Source organism: Sceloporus occidentalis, unplaced genomic scaffold (genome assembly GCF_023333645.1).
Source record: "Sceloporus occidentalis isolate IW3139 unplaced genomic scaffold, rSceOcc1.0.p SCAF_25, whole genome shotgun sequence".
NCBI lineage: Eukaryota > Metazoa > Chordata > Lepidosauria > Squamata > Phrynosomatidae > Sceloporus > Sceloporus occidentalis.
The window spans coordinates 13,691,456-13,706,312 of record NW_028317005.1 but is presented as its reverse complement, the minus strand read 5'-3'; the positions used below and the strand labels follow the sequence as shown (position 1 = coordinate 13,706,312).

Genomic DNA, 14,857 nt, shown 5'->3' with positions numbered 1-14,857 from the left:
TGATGTAGTCTACAAATTACAAACTATAATGCAAATCTACCGACGCTGTATTCTTCTACCAGCAACATAATCATGCACTTCTCCTGTCCTGTGAATTATCCAGTGCCATGACTAACGATAGAACAGTCTTAAATAAGCTCTCTGGAAGGATTATTATTATTTTTTTTTATATATATAAAAACCATTAAAATGCAGACTCTACAAATATAGGGACTGCTGACTTAGCTCTTTGTCATGCTGAACATGATAAACAGTCAATGTTTTTGATAATTGGGCACGTCATTATTTTAAATTACAGCATGGAAGAAAGTGATATTTCAAATTTCTCTCTGTTTGCTCAAAAGATGGTGTCTGTGTTTTTCTTCTCAACAGACTTTTCTATTCGCATCCTCATATAATTGGTCTTATGTCTATAACATATGTATATTATATACATATATGTGCCTTCCACACAAATATGTATTTTATTGTTATTAGCATCTAAATCACAAACTCCAGCTCTTGTTCTTCAAAGATACCAAAGGAAAAAACACTGCATAAAAAATATGCTGTGGACATATAAGCAGTTTTGGAGTGGGTTCATTAACCCAGGAGTTGTACATTTCAGCTTCATTATGAAGGGTCAACATCACTGATGTCTCCTGCAAGAGAATTACTCATGGTTAAAGTAAGGATTGCCCATTGACTGTGCATTATTTAGGGTCAAAGTAGCTCATTGGAATTTCCCATTCATAGTCAAAAAGTTTAGGTGTTGAACTCCCAGGTTAGTGAACGCACCCCATGCTTTTATAGCACCTTGGTACAGAAAGAACGCCGATGTTGCGACTTCACACAGTATATTCGGCAGCATTATATGTTGTTCTGTATAGGCCTAGTTACAAGAGGTGGGCGCAGTGTTATAAAATAACATTGCTAGGAATACATGACTAATGCTACTATTCATTTAAAGCATTGCACTTCAACCGCAGAGCACCTGGCAATTCCTTAACTTATTGCTACAGGATAGCTATATGTGATACTATCTCGTATTCACTATTATACTGACATACACCTGCTGCATGTTTTACTATGTCCTTCATAGTATGTTCTGGTTTTCATCACACTTTGTTCTTTTTCTTAGTCCTCCCACGTAACAATGTAAACAGTGAAAAGGCATCTCCGAATTTTCTGAATTATCAGAAAATACTGATAATTCCAAGTAGATCTGACTTTCTATGTAGTGACATTTATTGTCGTGGCATAAAGACATAAGGGTCGTTTTGAACCTTTGCAGGTCAACTTTGGTTTTGCTGAAAGCGATTTTAATCAATAAACCTGATTATACCCACTTCCCAAAAATATTTTGTGACGGATACCGAGGGTGTGTTCACATATTTTCTCTTCTCTTGCCTTGGTCGGAGCCGGCCTTCCTCTGAACAATCATAAACGATTACAATCCAGAGCATGTGAGCCTTTCATGTCACTTGGAAAAAGAAAGCTCTCACATATTTATCCCACTCTGCCATTGGATGGCCACACTAACTACCATGTGTCCATAGGAGATGTGTTAGATGGAACACAGCCAGCCTGATGCTCCATAACGACTTCTTCAACTTTGCCAGCAAAGTAAACATTGCAGAGAAAGACATACCAGAGACCTAAGAGGGATATCAGTAGCTAATATAATAAAGGTGGAATAACTGTTATAGCGTAACCCGAATAATTACATGGACCTATCTTTATATTATGGTTTGCTTTGCATAGCAAATGGATGCAATTCTGGCCTGCTACTATATGACGTAGGGAATTCATAGGTGTAGTTGCAGTGCCACCTACTGTTTTCTAAGAATGATAGGAGGGCAAGAGAATTTAGCACATTTGGCATCCAAAGTTTTAGAAACTACATACTATTTATGTAGTCCCACTTGAAAACTTGCAGTCTCAAATTTTAAAGCTTTAGAATATAGACATACTATGTAACATCCAGAAGGAATTCCTAGTTATTAAAATAATTATTTCAGAACTTCTGGTAATTTGCCGACCTTTGGGTACATTCATTCAGAAACATACATTTAAGGAAAAGAACCTACATTTTTGGAAAAGAAGATGCAACGCTTAAAAAAGCATCAAATACTGGTTTCTTTTTAAACAAACTGCATATAAATATTTTATCTCTCTCTTGGCGTCAGTCCCACGTTTTTTTTGCAGAGGGTTTAAAAAAAAATGATATGGCTTTATAAAGGCCTCACTTATATTCTGCGATAGAAATAAATGTAGCCCAAGTCCTTTGGTGGTCTTTCTGAAGCGGAAACTTTATGGTCGTTATAAATCACCCATCTGGAAAACAAAAAAACATGGTTGGGCATAATACAATGTAAGGATAATAGTGTTGTCTTAAGTATTAAACAGAAATGAGTTAATGATCTTTACCAACAGGGTGCACTAAGGTGATCCGTCCCCAACAAAAGAGAGAAGGTGTTTGAGATCTGTGCCTCCTCTAGTACAGACCTAGATTGTGCAGATCCATCATGCGCACCACTTCCACGTGCCAAGATATGATGTCATATCCTGGCACTGAAGCTTTATGCAACATAAGGAACCTGAAGGATAGAGGACATGATACCTCCTCAATTTTACTACCGGGGAAGAACTCGGGAGAAAGAAAGGGGAAAAAAAGTTTTTTGGGCATTATCTTGGTGTGGTCTGGGGATTATTAGTTGGAATGTGGTTAATATACCGATTATAAAGGTACCAAGGAAAATCTGGCAGGTGTCGGTCATCATAGGCTCACCCCCGTTTACCAAGGCCATCTTACAATTCAGAAATCACTAGACAGAGTGTAGGAACCTTTTACTATATTTTTCTTTAAATGAGAACTTTTTTTTACAAAGTATTTAAAAGGAACTATACTATTTTAACTTCCTGTTAAACAAAATGTTTAGGTGGCTTCTCAAAATGTTATATATATACAAATAAGGTGGGTAGATATATTTTATAAACTCTCACCACAATTACATGCATTTATTTAGAATATGAATCTTCAAAAAACAATATTTGGTAAAAGTGTCTGATCTGCGTATTTTCAGTCCAGAAAGGAGTTTAATGAATGTCAAGTAACCCTATATTAGTGGATCTTTCTTCCTTCAAAAATATATTCCTTCTTAAGGTAAAAGTCAATGTAAAAATGAATTAATCAATAAATAAAATTCATATGACAAGTAATGACAGTTCTTCGTATTATTTTTCCTGTATTTATGTTTACCTTCCTTCCTTTTTGATATGACAGACGTAATGTCCAGACATTGTGGATGTTCCCGCATGACTAATAAAGCCAAAGAGTTCATATCCTGAGAAGGGAAGACAAGGCATGTCACGGTCAATCAAACACTCACTGACATGGTGAGGTCTCAGGATTTAGATGAAGACCCAATGACACCATCCATTGTTTGAAATTCATTATTCTACTTTGAGCATTTCATAAAGTGTATTTAACAGATTTTACAAGTCCAAATGGGTTTCCCTAAATTGCTAGTGTTCTAACAGCGGGTCATACAAATCTAATGCTGCCATAATGATGTCATCATTAATTATTTGGGCAAAGCACCACTGACACGCTACATCTGTTAAAACTCTGCTGTCCTGCTGCTGTGGGGCAATATATGTTGACTTGGTTACCTTTATCAGTCACAATGTATAATCGCAGGCTTTATTTCAACTCCTTATGATTAACATTCAATCATAATAAAGGATGGAGTTAAATTTACCTGGGATTCTATCATGTAAAAGAAAGGGCCTGGGGGAGAGGCCAAATCCTACAAAAGGCTGCCCATGGCTGAGGTGAAAATGCCCTGATCTTAGTTTCATGCCGTTTTTTCACGGGTATTGGCTCCCTAGGACTGAAAGTGGTGTGTATGTGCAAAACACAGATTGGGGTGCAATTATAAAAGCACGGTAACAGGGTCTTTTTTCTTACAGTAAGAAAATAAATACCCCCAGCCTCCCCAGTTATGGTTGTGGTAAACAATGTGGTACTGCAGCTAGTGATTTTATTTTATGGATATGTTTATGGTTTTTATATATTTGGTTTATATGGTGCATGAGCTAACCGTCTTGTGGAATGGTGGCACGTGGTGCACAAGCCTTATGGCTTAAGTGTAAGACACTCCCTTGGCTTAAGGCCTTAGGTGATCATCGGGCTGCTGGGCATGAAACAGCGGGGCCACATCGATTGAGGAGATGTTAACGTTTATGTACTGTGCAAATGGACCTTACCTCAGTCATCATACCTCTTCACAACTTACATATTACAGGGCAATACTGTGGGGTGGTAAATAAACTGTAACATGGGTTTCTCAGTTCATCGGTTACATTCAACCAGCAAAAGATACATAATGGGAAAATGTAAATCAGTACATTTAAATAAGACGTCTCTGGCACTGCAGTGCTTTGTGCTATGTTCCCCTTACTTCCGTTTCCATCCTTTATTCGAGGTCCTTCATCTTCATTTTGGGTAATTATGCCATTCTGGTTATTGTCGGCATCAACAGATTCTGAAGAGTTCCCATACTCATCTTCACATTCAGGGTGTGAAAAAATCCAATCTAGTGCTCGCTCCAAATTATTATTCTTGAGGAGAAAAAAGGCGCATACTTAAAGGAACGGTATCCACAAACAATATTTATAATTGCCTCAACTGCAGACACATTTCACTTTAAAATTAATATAGATATCTGATTACAACATTTGGGTGGCTTTTTACAGCAAAGTAAATGCATCTAAATGACACATATTTATATTCATAAATAACTGGAATCTATTTGAGAAATATCTCTGTACCAAAAAGTGTGTACATGAGGAGATATAGCTATAGTTCTTAGAAAAGAGAAAGCTAGCACAGGTTATACGATTAGTAAAAAGGCTGAAAATATAAAACAGAAGCCTATTTAAATATATAAACGTATTTTTGGTAGTGTCCTTTTATTACTATTAGGGATTATGAGTCCAAACTTGAAGCTAGCCGTAGGAGGAGATGACCATGAAGTTTAAGGCCACTGGGATCTCCCCATTACTAGTGTCACTGATTCCTGTGCTTCAGAATGACTATATCATGTTCACTGGCATGTTTAATACAGTTTAACTCACGGTTGCCCTCAGTGCATGAATTGCTTGATTTCGCTGAAATCCCATAGACGAGATAAGTGCTACAATCTCTTCTGGAGGCTGATTCAGAAGCACGTTCTGCCCGTAAGAAGATATGGATGCCGCAGCAGCAAACCCTGGGATGTTTAATGGTTCTGCAAAATCTGGCAAGGAAGAAAAGAGCGTTGTTTAAGCGGGATGCAGATTACACTTTGATCTATAAAATGGAACAGTAGGAATTAAAGTTACAGCCAATATTAAAACGATAAGGAATATATTAGGTGTCCAATCACCAGGATCATAGATGGTGTAGTTTGACAACAGCTAGAAAGCCACCTACCATCTGGAGATAAGGAAAGTACATTTGGCTGGGCACAGTTCAGATTGCACATACGCTGTATATCACACAGGGTTACCAGCCAAGACAAAAAGTTTTAAATGAGCAGTGAGAACTACTATTAGATAACTACTACCACTAGCATTTTAAACCTGGCTGTTCCTTTCATTGTGTTCTTACAGTTTCCACAACCTTCCCTTGCTGTATAGCCAGTTGTTATGTGAAATAATCTAATGAGCTGCTTGGCTTTAACCATTATAGATTGGCGAATAGTAGGCTGTACTGTAGAAGAGCTGGGCAGATCCTGTTCTGCATTCCCTCCCTCACTGATGCCTGGAAAAAATCCTGGCCATTGCCGCCACTTTTACATGTAACATTTATTGTGTTTGAGTTCACCAAATGCAAATGACTGACCAGGTTCCTCCATATGTGCAATTATCCAGTTAAAGGCCACTTCTGCTCCCAGATTCCCCGTGTAGTAGACAGCCTTCCGACAAGCCTCTAGAGGAAAGCCCATCTCTGCCAACTGCATCACCGAAGACTCATCTATATCAGGAGCTACGGCCCAGAGCAGAAGTGAACATTCAATAATGCTATGCACACGTGCAACTTAACATGCTTTGCAATCTACGTATGACTGCCTTGTGTTCACTTTTGACTACTCAGGTGGGGAGCAGAAGGAAAATTCATATGGAATATTGTTGCGCATTTCTGGTAGGAGTCTTTAGTTAAAGGTGACATTTTTTATTGGGCCATCTAAAGAATCTAAAGGTCCTGAGTACTTATATTACTGCATCTTTGCGTTGGCCCAAAAAATTACCTAAAAACTCCATCTTCTATTGGACCAATACAGTTATATCGCTTTTTCTAGAAGGAATATAAACATAATGTAGATGCTAAATAAGAAGGTGTTAATCTTTGTTTCACTGCAAAGCTCTGCTCTGAACCTGTTCTCCAGACCTGCCTCAAAGTAGCAGCTCAGTTTACAATGAGGTACCTACCCTTCAAAAGTCGATGTTTAAAAGCAGTTTATTAAAAAACTTTTGGTTTAGAAAGGGTTGTCCACTATTGGGTGCTAATTTTGTCCTTGGTATTTGGAGCACTCCACGTCAAAGTACAGACCATGTTCTATATGTGGGCCAGCTTTACTTCATTAGTCTAAGTACAACATTAACTGTGGGTATTTTAACAATCTTTAAGGGGAAAGGACTTTGCCTCTAAAGTCTTAATTTCTTTATTCACTCCCTATTCCTCCATTTTATTACATAAAACTTATGTGACTCTATCTCTTTCTATGTTGATCCAATAAAAGGTATCATGTTTCACTAAAGACTCTATCTTCTCTTGGACAATTACAGCTATATGCATTTTTCTTATAATTAATTAATTACTGCTAAATCTAGAAAAATAGTGTACAGGACAGATATTGGTTTGCACAAAACATATATAAAAAAAGCTGGAGAAAGGATACTTACGCTCCATGTAGTGGTTTCTAAAGCGATCTGCAAGAAAAACAATGCAATTTATGGGCTCCGTTCAAACCCTGTACAGAATTCTTAGCAAATCATCATCTCTATTGCTTATGTTACCAGAAAGCCGACCACTTAAGGCCTTACACATAAGGCTATATTTTTTTTAAAGATACAATAACAAAAGGTGCAAGTCAGCATTTTACAACATACAAAAAAAAGTCCTCAAGATCCAACACATGGGCACTAGGAAAATTGTTTCAAGACAGGAGCAAAACACAAGATCAAAAGGACTTGTCCAAATTTGACATTGAGGCAATGAAAAAGAAGGTTCTAAACACTGCTAAATACTATATACAATACATCTCTGCCAATTAATCAGAGTATCATTTTATATTTTGATGGACTTCATTTATGGATTGATCAGATAATATACTCCTTTATTTTTCTTTCTAATCAGTGGTGAATAAAGAGTGTGATATAATCTTATGGTGGATATGGTTATACAATGTGAAGGTAAGGATTTGGTCAAAGAAGGTTAAGGGAGAGCTTGGGAAAGGTCTGCCAAAATAGACTGATTATGTTGAGATCCTTGGTTACTGGATGTGTTCACTATGCCTAAACATTATACCTTTGGGGTCGTCAGGAATGACTATTGGAGGTGTAATGTCTGGAAGCTCTTCTTCCCCAGCTTGGAGCCCAGTTGCTCGGAGGTGGTTAATGTCGAGAAGATCTGGCATGTCCACAGTTACATCTATTATAAGGAAGAGCAGAAAAGATATATATATCTATCACCTATGATCACACCTACATATTTAATTATTTACTGTTTGTTGAAAATCATCACTGCACGCAATAACAAAATATTCATATAAATAGTAATACCTACCGAGTTTTTTGGGCACCCAGTCAAGGCCAAATGTAAACTTCTTTAGCTGGACTACCAAATACTCAGGGAATGAAGCAAAATTAGATGTCCTATGAAAGAAAACAAACATAGATTTGTGCATGAATAAAGAACACACTACTTTGTCTCATATAACAGAGCTGTCAGGGCTTTTAGTAGTAGTTGTAGCATGGCCTGGGTACAGTACTGTGGTGACTGTGGTTCAATGTTCACACCAGGAGGGAATAAACAGTAAAGTGAGTAAACAGGTAACAATAGTAAAATACGGCCAGAAGAGTTGTAGCTCCATGAATTATTGAATTAATAATTAATTAGCCTTTGGCTGAAAAGAAATTAGATGACCTTGTGGCAAAAGGAGTTGTCGACAAGAAAAAAAAGGTGTAAGAAACGTCACTTTAAGTGACCAAGAACCTTTTATGAGCCACAGTACAGTAGCTCAATGTAATAACTACATTAGGAAGGTATGTGCTTGGAAGATGCATATTTAGGCTTACAAGTCCAAATTGAATATCACAGATATATCAAATTTGAAATATTACCTATCCACTCTGCCCATTGCTGTGTATCACTTAGATGTTAAGACTGGGCAACTTATGTATCAAGTTCCTGATAGGCCAGCCAATAATTGAATGCCAATTATTGATGCTTGAATTGACACTGATCAATGTGTTATTAACACATATCATTTATATATCCTACAAGCCTTGCTAGGAGACAGCAAATTGAGAGTTTAGGTGGTAGGCTAAATTGGGGAAGAAAGTAAGGGGCATCAAGATAGACTTTTTGAAATTATACCTAGGAGGAAGTGATATGGAGAACCATCTTACAAAAGAACGATTCTTTTGAAGCTATTTTAATGGATGTTCCTGCACTTTGGCGAACAGGAAAAATATAGTAGAACCGCTAGACCAGCAGAGAAATTACAGACATACTAAAAATGGTAATAGAACACATCTTCTGTCAGTCAAAGAGTTAGCCCACACAGTGATTCTAGGTATTGTGACAAACCCTATAGCATGAGGGCTATACATGTCACTTTTAGGGGTCCTAAGCACAGTCCTCTAGCGCAATCAGAGTCAGTAACAGCAGCTTTGAACAAAACAGCACTTTATTTTACCCGCTTAAACCCCAAAAACCAAATCATAAAAATAAAACCTAGCTCCCAATTGGAGCCCTCTCTAACTAAACTATGCTGGTCCAGACTGACCAGCCTAATCACCCACTAACTCAACCTCCCAGCCAGACCCAGCTACGCCAGGCTCTGGAAAACCTCCCCCAGACAACACACAAAATGTCCAGGCAGGTATTGCCTCACTTGGCTCCGGGATTGTCTTTTTCAGGGCCTCTCCTTGCCCTGGGAGCACAGGGAACCTCCTCTTCTCCCAACATACTCTGACTGCTCAATCACATACTGATTCAGCTCATCTCTGGACATAGCCTCCACTTTCCTGAGCTTGGTAGTCCATGCCAGATTGTTACATTCACCACGACTCAGTTTGTCATAGCAAACATTTAACTCTGTCAGTCTCCTGGAAAAGCCGGCATGGATATTCCACAGAATGGGGGAATGGAGCATTGGCCCACCTTGCTCTCCAATTGCTCCACCCCAGGGACCCATATGTATAATCTGCATAGCAGCTGTGCTCAGATGCCATGCTAATCATCTCCCTGGGGTTCACAATCTCACAGTATATACCACTACAGAACTGGAATGCTGTTATCTAACATAGCCTATTTATAGTGGGAAATTGGGAAGTGAGATAAGGCTTCCAAGTTATCAAGAGAAGGCAGACACTTTTCAAGGGAAGGATTATAAAGGAAAAGGGTTGTTGATCAAGAGATTGTAGGCACTTATTATTTTGTAGGAATGGGAAGAGTTACAATTGACGAGTATATAAAATAAGTTTACAAAAGAAATAAGACATCGAAATGTAGCCAAAATGAAAAAAGTTTACATTTTCATATGAAAGGCATGCCAATGTTCATAGCTATGGATCCACAATGTAAATTGCAGGAGGTTCTTGCTTGCTGCACCATTAAACTGGTTAGTTGGCGATAATGCCACTTGGTACCAAAAGCGGAAAAAAGCATTGACTTCTTCAGTGGATGGACAGGCCTACTTATGTTTAATCTGTTCTTAGTATTTATCTGGCTTTCATACCAAAACCATATTTCAGTACTTGCTAAGGACAAAGGTTCCTATATAAAATAAATACAAAATTAAGGTCCAGATACCTGAACACACCAATATTCACAACAGATATTATTGTTAAACAAGAACAAAATCCCTACAGACACAGGAAAGGTGAGTGATGAGAGAGAGAGAGAGAGAGAGAGAGAGAATAGAGGAAAGAAAATAGCCAAAAATACAGACAGCATAAGAGATTCTTTAAGGAAAAGATGAGTACAGAGAAGAATGAATGAAAATGACAGAGGGGGAGAGAAAAATAGATGGAAAACGTGTAAAGTAGAATGCTAAACAATGACTATATGGGCATGAAACATGTTAGGATTCAAAAGCATGAATAGATAAGCAGATATGTGTAAAGCTCATGAAGATACATAGTGGTTAACTAACTTGGTTAAAGTATTTACTTGCAGTAATTACACAACAATTTAAAATACATTGAGTGGGGCCCATCCAGTGGAGGACAGAAATTACAGATAAAGGAGACTGAAATGACCTTACAGTACTTTAAATAAGAACAGAAGTGTGCTATGTGCACAGTACAGACTTATACTAGGATGGCATATCAAATATGGCAGATCTATATGATTAGAAAATGACTATGCATTTAAAACAAAGCACAGAAATGGCAACTTAATTTACATGGCATGTACACACTTCCCTAAAGTAACATAAAAAAATTGTAACTAAATGATTAAAAGGACTCACTTAATACCAGCAGATTTGGCTTGAAGAGCGCTGCTCCAGAAATCTTTCACATTCTCAGGCTCGGAGAAGGCCTGTAGACAGGCACTGAATGGGACTTTGGCACGAACTAGCTCTGGAGCAGGTCTCTTGGCAGTCTCTGCTTCCCTCTTTTTCAGTTCATAAGCAATCAATTCATCTATATTGAGGAAACACAATAGCAGTTGGTGCACATTTAAAGTGGCAAATAGGTCATCAGTGACAATTGTCTCTCACATGCTAGATTAAGATCCTTCTGAGTACATTGGTAAGTGTTGACGTCTTGGGAAAACCTGCGGCAACATATGCCTTTCTAGATAGGAGTGTATTGATCTGTCACCTTTATTAGTAGCAGCTTCCATGGCCACCGGCAGCTGCATGAGATAGTCGACTCTCTGTGTGTACCGAACTTTTCTAGATTGACAGCACTGTGTCCGCTCTTCCACTAGAAACCTAAATACATCACTGGGGTTTTCTGAGCCAATGCTGTTTCTCTGAAAAGGTAAGCACAGATCTGCATTAATGCTAGCTACTAAAACCATTCTGGTAACAAGACAAACATTTCTAAAAATGTGTTGAGATCATGCACTATGGACAAAGACAAATGAAACCTTTGCAGATACTCATCAGTATCTAAAGTTGCAGTCCAATACAATCATAAAAATTATAAATCAGTAAATACTTCTAGGCTTCAATAAATCCTGTTAAAAAAGAAAATTTGAAGTGTACATACCTCAATTAAATTAATGATGTGCAAAAAAAATTCTTGGGCATCTTGCTGTCTGTTGGATGAGAATTCTGGGTGGCCTTTGCTGACCAAGGCTTTGAACATTTGGGTTGTAATTCCCTTTGGTTGTGGCTTTTGAATAAAGAAGAATCATAAAATAAGTTCTATACATTATTATCCACCCTAACTAATGAGTTCCTAAAAACCTTGTGCTTGAAGTCTAATTCCATGGTTAGTGGTCATGATTTATTGATACAGGATGACAAGCTAACTCCCTGTTACTTCTAATCACCATCACCAGTTTTTCCTGTTTATTTTAATATTGAGGACCATATACCATTCACAAACCTAGACTATCACAGAATGATGTAAAATTCAATAGGACTTACAGAATTTCTGACTTTAGGCATGCACCTAGTCAACTATGGTCTTCACTAAGAAAGATAAAATGTATAGGGTGTACAGAGTCATTAACCATTAATGAATATAAATGCTAAAGTTACCCCGCAATACCTAAACCATGTATAAAGAGGATATCAAGGCAAAAGGTGATCATTGTTGACCTCATTTGCATTTGCCTACCCAGAATCCCTTGTGGTTGTGGCAGCACCATGGGATTTCTGGGGAAAAAACAAGCCTTCTGGCTTGTCTGGTAGATGTGGATGAGTGTTTAATAATGCTTCTACTATACCTAAACCTATTAAGTTGATAGAATTCATTTTTAAATGTCTGAGGTAACAATGTACACCATAAATATGGTAGAGTCCATGTGTTATGCACATCGCTTGCTGATGGAAATATCAATGTCCTAAGATGCCCTCGCTGAGCAGAACATTGACAAAACGTTACGGAGACAATCCGCGGGAGAGTCACACCGATTCTGTGGTTTGGAGCACCTGTACACACAAGGCACCCGGAACCCGTATTTGCTGGTGCATACATTCTAACAATCACAGTAAATTGTGGAAACACATGTTAATGAAACCAGAGAGAGGAAGGGGCTATTTTTGTTTATCTTTCCATTGCCAAGTGGAATTACTCCCTGCCCCCATCTGTGAAAGATCACTCCTGGACCCTTTTCTTTCTTGGCAGTTAAAACAGGCATTTCCATTCTGGCTTAGGGTCAGTCAACAGTCGAAATAGCTTCCCTAACACAAACCAGAAGGGTACTTAAAGAGGACGTTTAGTCATATTTTAGTTTTATTGATACTGCTCTATAAAAATCCTAGGTACCTGTATATCTACAAACTAATAAAGTAAGTTCACAGCAGGAAATGAACAGTGCAGTAATTCAGGGCCCCACCATTATAATCTAAATCAGATTCAAATCAATATTGGTATTTTCACCAATAACTTTAATTGGTATCATTAATTTAGAAGTCTTTAAAAAAACATTATATTTCACGACACTGAACAGTGAGTTTCCACCAGAAAAGAGTTGCTGATCACACAGAACCATATTGGAGTAGTCAATTCATCTTACATTAATTAATAGAGCTTAATTAAATGAATACCATTATGTTTGGAACTGCCCACAAATAGTGAATTCACCCTAACAGCATCTACTAAAACTACCCATCACTTTTGCTTTTTGATTTACAATCAGTGTAGTTATTTTGAAAAGACTTTTACCTCCAAAAATATGCTTAATTAATATTACTGTCTCTTCCTGAACACTCCAGCTTAATCGTCACGCACCTTGTAATGCTTCCACCAAGGTGGAGAAGTCATTTAATACAGAGGAATGATAATGTACATTGAAAGAATGTAAGATCACTGTTTAAGCTGAATCACAAATAGAGGGGTTCATTTACAAAACAATGAGTTTGGGGCAGGGGCGTAACTAGAAACCTCAGGGCCCCGGTGCGAGAATCTGTTAAGGGCCCCCCACCCCCTTTCTCACTATCTACCCTCTCCCTCCCTCCCCCCCTTTCACGATCTCCCCTCTCCCTCCCTAACCCCCTTCTCATGATCTATCCTCTCCCTCCCTCCCCCCCTTCTCACAATCTCCCCTCTCCCTCCCTCCCTTCTCAAAATCTCCCCTCTCCCTCCCTAACCCCCCTTCTCACGATCTACCCTCTCCCTCCCTACCCTGTTCTCACAGTTTCCCCTCTCCCTCCCTACCCCCCTTCTCCCAATCTCCCCTCTCCCTCCCTAACCCCCCTCTCACGATCTACCCTCTCACTCCCTGCCCCCCTTCTCACAATCTACCTTCTCCCTCCCTACCCCACTTCTCACAATCTACCCTCTCACTCCCTGCCCCCCTTCTCACGATCTACCCTCTCCCTCCCTACCCCCCCTCACGATCTACCCTCTCCCTCCCTACCCCCCCTTCTCACGATTTACCCAGTCCCTCCATACCCCCCCCCTTTGTAGGTCACTTACCATCAACTCCTGTGTTGGGAGTGTTGATGGATCAGCTCCCAACACTGTACTCTGGGCAGCGCTGAGGCAGGTGGCGGCGGCGACGTCGGCAGCAGTGGCAGCGGCGGGGAGCGGAGGCATCCTGGATTTCTGTCAGTCAGGGGGGCCCAAGAGTTGCGTAGCGGTTTTCAGCAACCGCTCGGCACCCCTTGGGCCCCCCTGACTGGCAGAACTCCAGGGCCCGGTCGCAGTCGCGACCCCTGCGACCCCGGTAGTTCCGCCACTGGTTTGGGGAGACTACATCATATTTCCATGTAATCGGACAGCTCCAAGGCTGCGTCATCTACATGTGTCTTGTCTAACGAAGTCATGTGGGCGGCTGTACACTTTGCGGAGTAGGATGGAGGGTTTTTGTCCAGTTGGACAATCAATTACAGATTCAAATGTATTCCCATCAAATCCCACAGATCCCCCAGCAACAAGGGGCATTATTTCTTCAGGACTTCTAGGGCATTTAGATTAAATGCTGTTGATCAACAACTAATTTTCCAAAGATTGTAACCCTAACAAAACTGTGAGGTTTATTCTCTAAACTAGTTTGCAGAACAGATGTGGTTTTTGTTCATTTAATTTATGACATGTTACCTCTGCATAAAGAGCAGAATTGGTCCTGCTTAATGTATAGTTACATTGGTGAGGTGGCTTCCACTGATTTAACTATACATTATACAGGGTCATCCAAGATTTTATTACAGGTGAAGCTCACTGGGGCCGACCCCTTATATTGCATGGTCAGTGAGCTGAAACTCTCCTTCCAACTCCCCTGTTTATAATCCACCATGATCTCTGGAAATCAATGAAATTACGATTTAGAGTTATAATGTCACTGTTGTTCACATCTGCCAAATATCAAATACCTTTTGTTCTTCTTTTACGACCTGTTCTATCAGCTCACATTTCACTGGTGGTTTGGCAAACTGGCCAGAAAGTAAGGCATATCCAAGTTTAGCCCTATCATAAAGAA

At 39.2% G+C, this 14,857-nt stretch overlaps 1 protein-coding gene across 1 annotated transcript in view; it reads right to left on the bottom strand.

The window, feature by feature from the left end:
• Nucleotides 1–2,228: 2,228 nt before the first annotated feature.
• Nucleotides 2,229–14,857, bottom strand: part of LOC149300426 (ubiquitin carboxyl-terminal hydrolase 13-like) — a 37,682-nt gene continuing 25,053 nt past the window's right edge. Inside the window, exons 10-21 of the mRNA XM_089485346.1 lie at nucleotides 14,751–14,844; nucleotides 11,476–11,601; nucleotides 11,083–11,236; nucleotides 10,728–10,902; nucleotides 7,814–7,902; nucleotides 7,556–7,678; nucleotides 6,931–6,957; nucleotides 5,870–6,013; nucleotides 5,122–5,282; nucleotides 4,446–4,605; nucleotides 3,242–3,326; nucleotides 2,229–2,316 (exon numbers count right to left, since the gene is read on the bottom strand). Coding sequence (XP_089341472.1) covers nucleotides 2,229–2,316; nucleotides 3,242–3,326; nucleotides 4,446–4,605; nucleotides 5,122–5,282; nucleotides 5,870–6,013; nucleotides 6,931–6,957; nucleotides 7,556–7,678; nucleotides 7,814–7,902; nucleotides 10,728–10,902; nucleotides 11,083–11,236; nucleotides 11,476–11,601; nucleotides 14,751–14,844 — 1,426 coding nt within the window. The remainder of the gene's footprint in view (nucleotides 2,317–3,241; nucleotides 3,327–4,445; nucleotides 4,606–5,121; nucleotides 5,283–5,869; nucleotides 6,014–6,930; nucleotides 6,958–7,555; nucleotides 7,679–7,813; nucleotides 7,903–10,727; nucleotides 10,903–11,082; nucleotides 11,237–11,475; nucleotides 11,602–14,750; nucleotides 14,845–14,857) is intronic.